Source organism: Polyodon spathula, chromosome 6, assembly GCF_017654505.1.
Source record: "Polyodon spathula isolate WHYD16114869_AA chromosome 6, ASM1765450v1, whole genome shotgun sequence".
In the NCBI taxonomy this organism is placed as follows: domain Eukaryota; kingdom Metazoa; phylum Chordata; class Actinopteri; order Acipenseriformes; family Polyodontidae; genus Polyodon; species Polyodon spathula.
This window is the reverse complement of record NC_054539.1, coordinates 48,083,008-48,094,287: the sequence shown is the minus strand read 5'-3', so window position 1 is coordinate 48,094,287 and position 11,280 is coordinate 48,083,008. Positions and strand designations below refer to the sequence as shown.

At 36.2% G+C, this 11,280-nt stretch overlaps 1 protein-coding gene across 1 annotated transcript in view; it reads right to left on the bottom strand.

Moving 5' to 3' along the window:
* Positions 1-10,682, bottom strand: part of LOC121317267 (exportin-1-like) — a 33,808-nt gene extending 23,126 nt beyond the window's left edge. Inside the window, exons 1-4 of the mRNA XM_041253011.1 lie at positions 10,232-10,682; positions 8,354-8,485; positions 7,673-7,774; positions 4,024-4,096 (exon numbers count right to left, since the gene is read on the bottom strand). Coding sequence (XP_041108945.1) covers positions 4,024-4,096; positions 7,673-7,774; positions 8,354-8,479 — 301 coding nt within the window. The 5' untranslated portion in view covers positions 8,480-8,485; positions 10,232-10,682. The remainder of the gene's footprint in view (positions 1-4,023; positions 4,097-7,672; positions 7,775-8,353; positions 8,486-10,231) is intronic.
* Positions 10,683-11,280: the final 598 nt, after the last annotated feature.

Sequence of the window (11,280 nt, the reverse complement as noted above, 5' to 3'; positions counted from 1 at the left end):
ATGCTTTTTAAAAAAAAAAAAAAAAATTGTTTTGGTTCTAATCAGTATCATTGGGTTTGGAATTTTATGGACATAACTGTTTCAGTTAAATTGGTTTGGGAAAATCGTAACCACTGCTTCCCGAAAGCAAAGTATTTATTATACAGTATACTGTAACAAAGCTGTCAAATTGCAGTAGAAACCCCTTAATTAAACAAACAAGTAAAGGACAAAGTTAATCCCATTAGATTAACTTTGTTCACCCCCCACACACAGAACAATTACGATTTATATTCACCTCACTCAAAATAAAGTAGAACAGTGGTTACAATGAAAGAAGTAAACTTACAGTACATTTTAATTCAACTAGCTCAATCTGGATAAAACACTGCTCTGCTGGCATGATGGGATACTACTGCCTGCTTAAGCTGACTAGCATCGATGTTCAAAAATTGGTACAGCAAAAAGATAAAGTATTGTTTTACGTTCTCTTAAAATGCAACACACCCCCCCCCCCCCCCCCCCCCCACCACCGATTTGTTCTGGAAATGAATTGGCTGAATCAACCTGTATTTCCAGCTCATTAAGTATACTTTACACTTTTTTAAAAACACACCATTTTAGGAACAATAAGTTTTTGCTGTGAACTGTTAAAACAGCCTAAGACATATTGTTCCTCCTCTCAGCATGGTTGTCTCTGGTGCACGACTCTTGTGCCCTGTTTCAATTGCACATTTCTAGCAGGAAATGTAAACTATGGAAGAAAAAGCAGTGAAATCAAAGTCGGCACCACACATTATATCAAAACTCTTAAAGCTGCTGAATTTGAATACAGAATTCTGCTGCATGTAGTTACAATAGAATTTGTTAATTATATAGTACTCCCATTTTATTACATTTGTTATACTGACCCCTAGTGTACAAATAGCACCCATTTCCTTGTTCTTTTTCTTAATAGGGTAATTAAACAGAAATTTATAAACATCTTCTTTCATAAAGGTTCGGCAATTATTGAATGGAGTCAGATGGCAGTGGCTGAAAAACAGACAGGTTTGACTCGAACTTACTCTTAAAAAGGAAGTATGGGTGATTACATTTTTGGGGTCTTAAAGATCTGAAGACCTCAAAAACTGTTTAAAGGTTAACCCTTCCACTACGGTGGTGCTATAAAATCATTTATATATGAACAATGATGTAATGGTGATGTTAGACTCTTACCAAATTGACAGACATCTCCAAATGCTTCAAACAATTAGGGATTGTTTTATATACTTTCAAAAACAAAAGTAAAGCAAGATACAGATTTTGTTTTCTGGCAGGTGATTCAGCGATCACAGGTACAAACTTTGCATAAATCATACAAAATATTAACTGTAGTGAAATATTCATATGATAAATTTAAGGGATGTCTAATTAAAATGCATTTCACAAAAGCCACCTTTTATTATGAGGTGCTGCATTTCAGTATCTTTTCGGTTACCGTATATACCAGGATTTTAAAGCACAGTATTACCGGAAAGCGTACTAAATTGCTTTACATAACCAAGAATGCTTTACTGACCCAAAATAAAAAAAAAATTAAAAAAAATGTTTATACAGTACTAGTCAAAAGTTTGAGTACACTTGCTGGAAACTATGTTTTTTTCATAATTGACAATGTTTTACGTCGTATACATTTCTGTAAATACTTAAATGAAAACACATGTTACAATATACAAGACAAAACATAATGAGTATCAAAGCAATGTTCAAGAAAATTGAAAAATTGTCTCTAAATCTTGGATTCCTCAAAATAGCCACCCTTTGCCTTAATAATAGCCTGAGGTGTGTTTCGGGTCATCATCTTGCTGAAGAATGAAGGACTGCCCAACTAGCCATAATCCTGATGGAATGGCATGCCTCTGAAGTATGCTATGATAGCCATGCTGGTTGAGCTTGCCAAGGACTTGGCAAAGATCACAATCTGTCACCAGCAAAGCAACCCCAGACTATGACACTGCCTCCTCCATGCCTGACAGTGGGAACCTCACATGCAGAACTCATGCGCTCACCCTCTCTGCGTCTTAAATATACTCGGCGGTGGGACCCAAATATTTCAAATTTTGACTCATCGATCCATAAGACCGACTTCCACTCCTCAAACGTCCAGTTTCTGTGTTTTATGGCCCAGACAAGTCTCTTCCTCTTATTCTGCACTCTTAACAATGGTTTCTTTGCAGCAGTTCTTCCAGTTAGGCCAGCTTCACGCAATCTCCTCTGAACAGTTGATGTTGAAAATCTGTACTTCTAGTAGCGTTTAGCTGAGCTTGTATTTCAGGGGCAGTTAATCACCAGTTTCGCAGACTTGTGACTCGAATGAACTTGTTCTCCGATTCTGAGGTCACCCTTGGCCTGCCTGACCTTGTTCGGTCTTCGTGAGTGCCAGTTTCTTCAAATCGTTTGATGGTCTTGGCCACAACAGTTACAGACACTTGCAAAGTTCTTGCGATTTGTCTTAAAGATTGACCTTCATTTCTTAAAGTAATTACAGACTTTTTCTTTGCTTAGCTGAGCGTATTTTGCCATTTTCTGCTCCCTTACATTCAGGAATGACAAACTTGTGCCTATACTACCTATATTTATAGTAATCATGGACCCTCACCTGTTAACAATAATTGGTGACAAAAGGCTAATTAGGTAACATGTTAGTTAACTCAGAGAACATCTAACAAAGACACTTTTATACTTAGGCCAGTGTTCTAACACCATGTTATACACATTTTAGACTTTTAACTTACTTGGGCTTCAGACGGAAATCCCCTTGCTTTGGGTGACCATTTCATTGAAGACGAGATTTACATTTTCATTTAAAAAATTTTGAATGCAATTCACTTATGATTATCAGCTTATATAAGTACACGTATCATATAATGAAATATTAAGTGTTTATAGACAAGTTTATACAGTTAAAAAGCATAGATAATCATGAAAAACCTAGTTTCAAGCAGGTGTACTCAAACTTTTGACTGGTACTGAATATATTACACACCGGGGAATTATGCATGTACGTACCAAGTAGCTTTTTATGTTATCAGGTTAGAATGTTAAAGGAAAAAGCCGGTATTTATGCACGGATCGACTTAATTTAATTCACAGTTAAGCACTTCAATATTCCAGCGGACATGTATGCAAAATAGAAGCTCACTAGGTCTGGAAGCTGATTGGCTGTTCGCAGTCAATCGAATTCTAATACATAATATCGCCATTAACAAGGAAAAACGGTCTGATCACACCGAGGGTCAAGGGATCGATTATGTCAGAAAATGCGATGACAAAGGTCCCACTTTACAAAAGTATAAGCAAAAGAGTAGATTTTCTTGGACAGGCATTTGAAGACATTGACTTGTTTTAGTCATGAACAGTTGGTTGTTTTCCTACGTAACTGCAGAGTGACAATGTGGGGTAGGCCGTGTCATTTTCGGGATCTTTTCCCACTGTATTCTGGTATAAAAACACAGCTCGCGATTTCAAACATGTTTGAACGAGACACTGCCCATATATTTATATTTATCAATTATTTTCCGTTTTATATTTGTAATTTAGAACAATTTGTAGATTTTATTTTTCACTTTGACATTATGGATTTTTGTGTTGATCAGTGGCAAAAACTCCTAATTAAATCCATTTTTATTCCAAAACTAGGCAATCTTATATTTCCTGATACACAAGCCGAAAATCAAGTTATGTCAGTCAGACCTCAAACAGGTAGAATTTTCACCATAACAGAAGGGTTAAGGAGAAATAATCAAATCAAATAACAGACTGGAATAATAAGTAGTGTTCTGCACCACAAATGGGACTTAGTGAACACAATAAGCAACAGTCTCTGGGATCTTTTGGTGTTGAAGAAAATAAATGAACTGCTATTTATCCGATTATCAACCAGTAGAACCAATCACTAAAGTGAATAAATGAACAAATCTGGGGTTTCATATCACACTTAATGTTACTATAATGCAACCCTAAATAACCTGTCACAAGATCCCCCAAAAAATGTAAATATACCTTCACACTGATTTCTGGGAAGAATCTTCCATCTTGTTTTTATAACCGTTTCCAAGATTTGCAGTGCATAGTACTGGAATATAACAGAAATATAAAGTTAGGGGATTATAATTCAAAAATCAAAACATAAGCATGGTACTTTTAAAAACGCATTTGCTTTTAAACTATGCCTGCCTGAAATACCATATGGATTTTTACATGTGCAAACAAACATTTATTAAAGTTACATTTCTATATAAAATAATAAAAATTACCCTTTACAACAAATTTCATGCAGATTTCATGATTTTCCTACATTTCACATCAAACCATGAAGAAGTCCTGCTGTTTATCCAGGTTCACACCAGAAGGTGAAACTCAGGGGGGGGGGGGGGGGGGGAAGAAAAAGCAATCCAAAAACCAGATTGGCTCCATACCTAGCCAGTCTGGAAGCCAGATAAACATTACAGTAAAATTAACTTAAATATATATAGAGATATATTATACCACAAGTTAATTTCTGGCAAGCAACCAGACTTCCAAACATAGCAAACCAGACAGTACTGCAGCGCCCAGTTACTAGTCTTCCTGACAACCTGGTCAGATGAATGTACAGAAAGGGCTGTAGACCCCTTTGCAAAGTAAACAAAACTGGTTTTCACCTTGAGCTGGTGTTTCTCTTAAGGAACAGCAAGACAACCCACAGGTTTACTTATGAGTTCAGCTCCACCCCCCACCCCTTGTTATTGTCTATCAAATTAAAATTGAACATCAAATTGTTTAATCTTTAGTTTCTAAAATTTTAATTAGGATCACTGGAATTTCAACCTTAGGGATCAATTGATTATAGCATTGAAAATAGAAGAAAAAAAATACTAAGTTAGTTTAAGAAGTTAGTTTGCAAAGCAGAAACATTTCAAACCAACTGACAGTGGCCAGGGAGTGGTAATAAAGGTGCATTTTATCAATAGAATTTAAATTATGTCCAAGATTAGTGTGCAAGGTGGATTTTACTGAAGTTAACTTCTAAAAAAAATGTTTTAAATAAATTTAACCCTTCCGCTATGGCACTGCTAGAAATCATTCATACATGAACAATGATGTAATGGTGACGTTAGGAGTAAAGCTTTCTACTTCCCCTTTAATTCTATTAAGAAAGAAAACCTTAAATCACCTAAACATTTAACAGTGTGGTAATGCAGATAAAGCAAATTATTTTTATTTTATTCATTTTTAAAATGTATAAGAAAATCAACAAATCCTAAAATAAAATAAAAATGAAATACAGATTGATCCCTATGGAAGAAATGCCTGTAGCATGTTAAGTGTTATGAAGGCTATTCAAACCTATCCCCTCCCTCCTCCCACGAAACAGAGCAATTGATGAACAGAATTCAGTTAAAGGGAATCAAAAGGGTAGACCTTGTGGAGGCCTGCCGTCAAAGCCTAGCTGTGTCAGTTGCACAGGAAGACACCCCGTTTCTTCCTATTACAAGCAATCAACATAATGGAACATTAATATTAATATCAAATAGTAAACAGATTGAATATAAAATGAAAATGATTTCATTAAAAGCCCACTGTCTTCGTGCTAAATTGATGCACTATGAAAAATGTAATTTAGATCAAATTTAAAAAAGGTTTACCTTTTGTTTTCTATCTGTTCCTCTAATCATCTCAATTTTCACAAGATACAAATTTGTGTTTTAAAATACTGTTGACAAATCAACGCAAACATTAGTAATGTCTGTCAGTAGTAAAGAGCAACTTTTACAGGAAAGCAAAAAAAGCAAACACTGCAATTTCCTACTACTTTGAGGAAGTCTAAAAAAAGTATATGAATTATATCAGTTTATCGTAAATAAAAAAAAATTATAAATGCATATCCTTATACACAAAAGTATATAAATGTGAACTTTAAGATTTACAAAATCTTTAGATAACGGTAAAAAGATTTGAATAATCAAATTAAAACTCAAAATGACCGAAACTACATAAACACACGTGATCTTGTGGTCCCTCAGGGTAGCACCGTTCCTGGTCTCTCTTATTTTAAGTCATGAGAATATTCATCATTGCTCCCACGTAACCAGTAAACACAGCTTTGTGCACAGGTGGATTCTCACAACGAAAACAAAGTAATAAAAAACATACCAAGAAAAAAAGCACTGTAAAAGGGTTAAGAAAAGTTAGGTAAAGTTACAAGTTTAGTAGCATAGCTTGTAATAAGGCTATTACCTTCACTGTCAGCTACACATCATTTGTATTTATATTTAAAACGTCAGGCAATTATGATTTTATTGTAATGCTACCTTATAAAAGCTACAGTAACAAGATATTTTAAACCTGGTTCATAAGTCAGGCGCAGACAGCTGTAGGAAGGACACATTGTGTCACAGCCCTTTTGACTCTGTACCTGTCGTTCATACTTTAGACAGACTGCATTCGCGCAATTGGAAAAACTGACATTTTAGGAGATGTGAAGAGTTTGTAGCTGTTATACATGAGGTTTAAAAATAATAAGTGATGTTGTTGGTACATCCATCCTCTCAACCAACAGTGAACCCAAAAGGGAGAATTTCATACAATAAATCTGTCAGATACAGGTATGTGATGGTGAGAGATATTTTAGACCATTGCTTCAGCGCAAAAATACACATGCAATGCCATGGACACCTGCAGAAAGACTTGTAGTCACACTGCACATATTAGCAACTGGCAATTCCCAGCAAAGTGTGGCCACAAGCTTACGACTCCATTTTACTTCAAGGGTTTTCTTGCGCTTCACAAATCCATCGTGCAGTTCTCCCCATCGGGCTTCACATTCTCTCCAGTCCTATGCTAGTCCGTCCATCCCTTCCCCCCAAAATACAAAACCACACTGTTTCTATTCTTTGGGCATCTCTATATTATTTAAGTGAGGAGTTATATAAAATGTGGATATTTAAAAGTAGTTTCATGATAGTTACCAGTGTACGACCATGCAGCAATTGTTAATTTTTCAACATGATCCGACTCCATGCGATTCCAGGTTGCAGATAGCTGTACGCCGTTCCAAAAAAAGGCACAGGTGGCAACAGTGTGGATAACATAATTCCGACCTGCCACACAGGGTCGGAGACCCTTGACTCCAACCAGAAAATATGGCAGAGTCTAAAGTATAAGCCAGGCTTTACTATCTTACTCAGAGCTCTATTAAATGTAATACAGTATTTTGATCATGTTTTTGGAGGAAACAGTAAGCGACACAAATTACAAGTTTCAATAACTTTTTTCATAAACCACAAGACAAGCGACAGCAGTAGGGTATCCCACTTGGAATGTAAGGTCACTAACTGGGATACAACAAATCAACAAGCTCAAAGCAAGACCATTACAAAGTCAGTGTGTTGACTTTAATCAAAATGGTTATTTAAAAAAAAAAAAAAAAAAAAAGGCTTGAAAAGAAAGGTCTGAACCCAGGCTGATATAAAGCACTACCGCTGATGGACACAAACATGAAAACATAAAACCCGGGCCAGATAACAAGTTGACACCCTGCTTCAGACCAAGGTAAAAATACTGTTTCCATATGATCAGTTATAAACCATATTAATATTACTTTATGACTTCCTCGAAGTATGGAATTAAAATTATATAAAGAATTACTCCCAACCACAGGCTTGCTTACTTTAGTGTTCATATTCTGCGAAAACTCCAAAATGGTGTCAACTCTTGTCCAAGCATCTGGGTGTTCTTTCAAATGGGTCAACACCTCCTGTGCCATTCTTTGCTATAAAACAAAAACAGTGCTTAACATTGCATATTGCAGTGGGTGGGGGGGGGGGGGGGGGGGGGGGGGATGCGGTTCAATACTGTACAGACAGACCTGCTGCCTAAACCTGAAAAAATGTAGAAGGTGGTTGTAACTATTAAGACTGAATGACATGATGCTTATGCTTATTAACTAAGTGAATCTGAGTTATTAAAGTGAATTTGATTAGTAACTTACATTAACTGAAATGCAGTAACAGTCCCTTACAGAAAACCAGATGGAGTAGGCCTATTAATACATTTTCTCCATTAACCCCATAACATGTACTGATGTAGAAGACACTACAGTATTTTCAAAAGGGATGTTCATTTGCTTTGATTCAACTTGTTTTAACCTTCTAAAAACAAGCACTGACTCAAATCAAGCAAACTGTTTGAAAAATCAAGTTGTCATGTTGCACAATATTAAAACCTGTCTTTAGCATAGAAAAATAATTTAATTTATATAAAATCTATATATATATCTATATATATCATATATATATATATATATATATATATATATATATATATATATATATATATATTCTTTCTTTACCTGTGGACCTTCACCATGGTACAAACAATTCACCACACTGTCCAGTAGGTTGATATCCAGTTTCTGGCTGAAGTCCAGCAGCTGACGAGCTGCATGGTCTGCTAACATTGTCATAATTGCTGGCATAGATTACTGTAAGAAACAAATCCAGTGATCAATGTCATGTGAATTAAACAGCGATTAGGGCACATAATTCGAAACAGCTGTTAGTCGAGAGATCTTTCAGGACATAACAGCTTTTTTCAATAGTTAAGAAAATGTATATTGCCATTACTAGTTACTAAACAAAGCTAATGAACATACTGTACTTATTTCAAGTTTAAACTAGTTTACAAAGTGTACATTTAAAATAGCCATGTCTTGACAAAAACAGGCCAGTGATTTGAGGACAAATACCACGTAACTAATGTTACTAGGATATATTCTGAATTATAACTTCCACCTAGAGACTGTTCTGAAGATCAAATGCCCATTACTTTCATTTCAAATGTGAAGCTGGCTCTATACTTGTTAAGTTCACTTAAATAGGCATATGAAAATTAAGGATGTCAACTTAATTGATTATTTAGGACTGACACTAAAGATGGTGATGTGACAGCTGATTACATACTCTTCCATTATGGCACATGCTGACTCACATGTCCAAGGAAATTTGAGAAACAGTTGATGTCACCGCTATATTTTGAATGCATATATATTAAATACAGTCTTGTTCTGCCGCTTTAAGCAGTGCAATTTTGTTATGACACATTACATTACTGTGTTTATAAATGCAACTGGTCTCAGCTGGGAGAAACCTGTTGCCAGATACGTACTTACCTCCTTTTTTAATTACAAAATGATTCAAAGCAACATCAGATTCTGCTATTCAGCTGGTTAAACCAAGCGAGCACAAACAAGAAAATACAATTGTATTAATTCGAATCCTGAATAGGAAAAAGGTTAAGCAGAAATGTAATCTCTGCACGTGTACGGGTGGTTTCACTTAATTAAAAGCATAATAATAATAATAATAATAATAATAATAATAATAATGTTGCCAGTGTCATGCATCAAAAACTCCCATGACCCTCTGAGAAATATCAATACAACACTAATTTGCTAAATATTCAAGCAGATATTAACTTACTTAAAATTATGATTAAGGGGTGTGTTAGACGCTTTATCAGTCATTCCATATATCTGAACTACAAAGGTTTTGTCAGACAAGATGCATTAAAATAAATCGCACAGTAAGTTATTATTACCTTGAGAGCAAATTAACAAAGTGTAACATATTACTGATCATGCGTCTTGCTTTCTAAAAAAAAAAAACTTGAATCACATTTTGTGAGTGATACTCTACTGTGGCATTAAACTGTGGCATAAACCCACCAATCTGAACACGGTGGGGGATACATAAACCAACGTGGCTTAACATAAACAGGCTCCACTATCAGAAAGACACTAAAAATATTTGTTAAGATTCGTTGATTTCATTCTGTTTACATATTTTTCACGGATTACTACCAACCCCTCCCTCTCCTCCGCCAGCGCACAGGGAACACGTGACACGCATGGACATTTCAATGCTGTCGAACACATTTCCAGAAAGTTCTACATTGGTTTAACCCACGTAATCGCAAAATAAAATTGTGTTTATTTGATTCTTGGGTTGGTATATAATTTTGTTTCTGATTTAACAGTAGTTACCACACTAGTAGCGTTTTCCCCGCTGCGTCCCCCAGACGATCCGACTGGCGCGGTGGGATGCACTTCATTCAATTTCTCCGAAGGCCTTCCCTTTCAACATCATTGCACACAACCCTGAGTTTTAATATCACACACAGACCCCTCAGCATAGTTCTCAAAAGCCGTATTTATCCATAGTTCACTTACCTATGTTTTAAACAACCGCCCCTCCTTTTGGTTTTATTTCCAGCAGTGAATGAGAAACTGTAAAACAGTTTTTAAGTCAGCAACGTGAACTTAATGTTTTCAGTGGGTGGTACATAAACCACAAATACCTGGTAAAAATCCCAAATCCCAAATTTTAAAATGAAAGCAATGTGGCTTTCTAGCCAGAGAATTTAGAAAGGATTAAATACCGTTCTAGAATTTCTATACTGTATTCCTACACTTGTCTGTTTTGCTAGAATAATTACGGCACGCTATGTAGTTTGTTATTCCGGTTCATTTTATGAAATAAAATAATCCTTGATTTACTATTTTATTTATTTTTCTGAAATATTTAATGCAGCGGGGCGTTTTAAGAGACTGTAAGCCTGCGCTTCTTCTCTCAAGCAACAAACTCGCAACCGGTTGAAACCGGTTCAGACTGGGAGATTCCATCTCGGTTTAGTTTTCAGTCGATGGCGCCGCGGAAAAGTTTGGACCAACGTCACGCCCATTCCGCGATTCGACTGGCTTAGGCGCGTTTACTGACAGCTGGGCTGCTTTTCTATGGGGTGCCTCGGCTGTCAATCCTTTTCAATACTTACAGGCGCCTACGCTGGTTGCTCCGCCCAGGGTCCAAAAAAGAAGGCTGGCGTACAGGAGGCGAGCCAAATTCTATCTAAACTGTAATTGGACTAAATCAACAGTCGATGACGAACTGGTCATGTGCGCATTTCATTACAATCTGTCAGCTACCTGCAAACATAGTTGGCGTTTGCGAATTATAATAAATAAAAGTCACTCTTTTTAGACATCTCTGAAAGTACGTTACTTTAGGGGATGCTGCGGGGCGCGAATGAATGGGAAACGCAAGCGAAACTTAACTCATTGTTTCATTTTGGAAGTTGTCTTTGCTGCTAAACCCGGTAATTTTCCACTGCGAGGGGAGGGGTTTGTAACGGGTATGATACGCGCACCTCTAGTGTTGAATATGAAGAGCACAATGGAAAGACCATTTTCAGACTGGATTAGGAAAGAAAATGTTTCGGGCT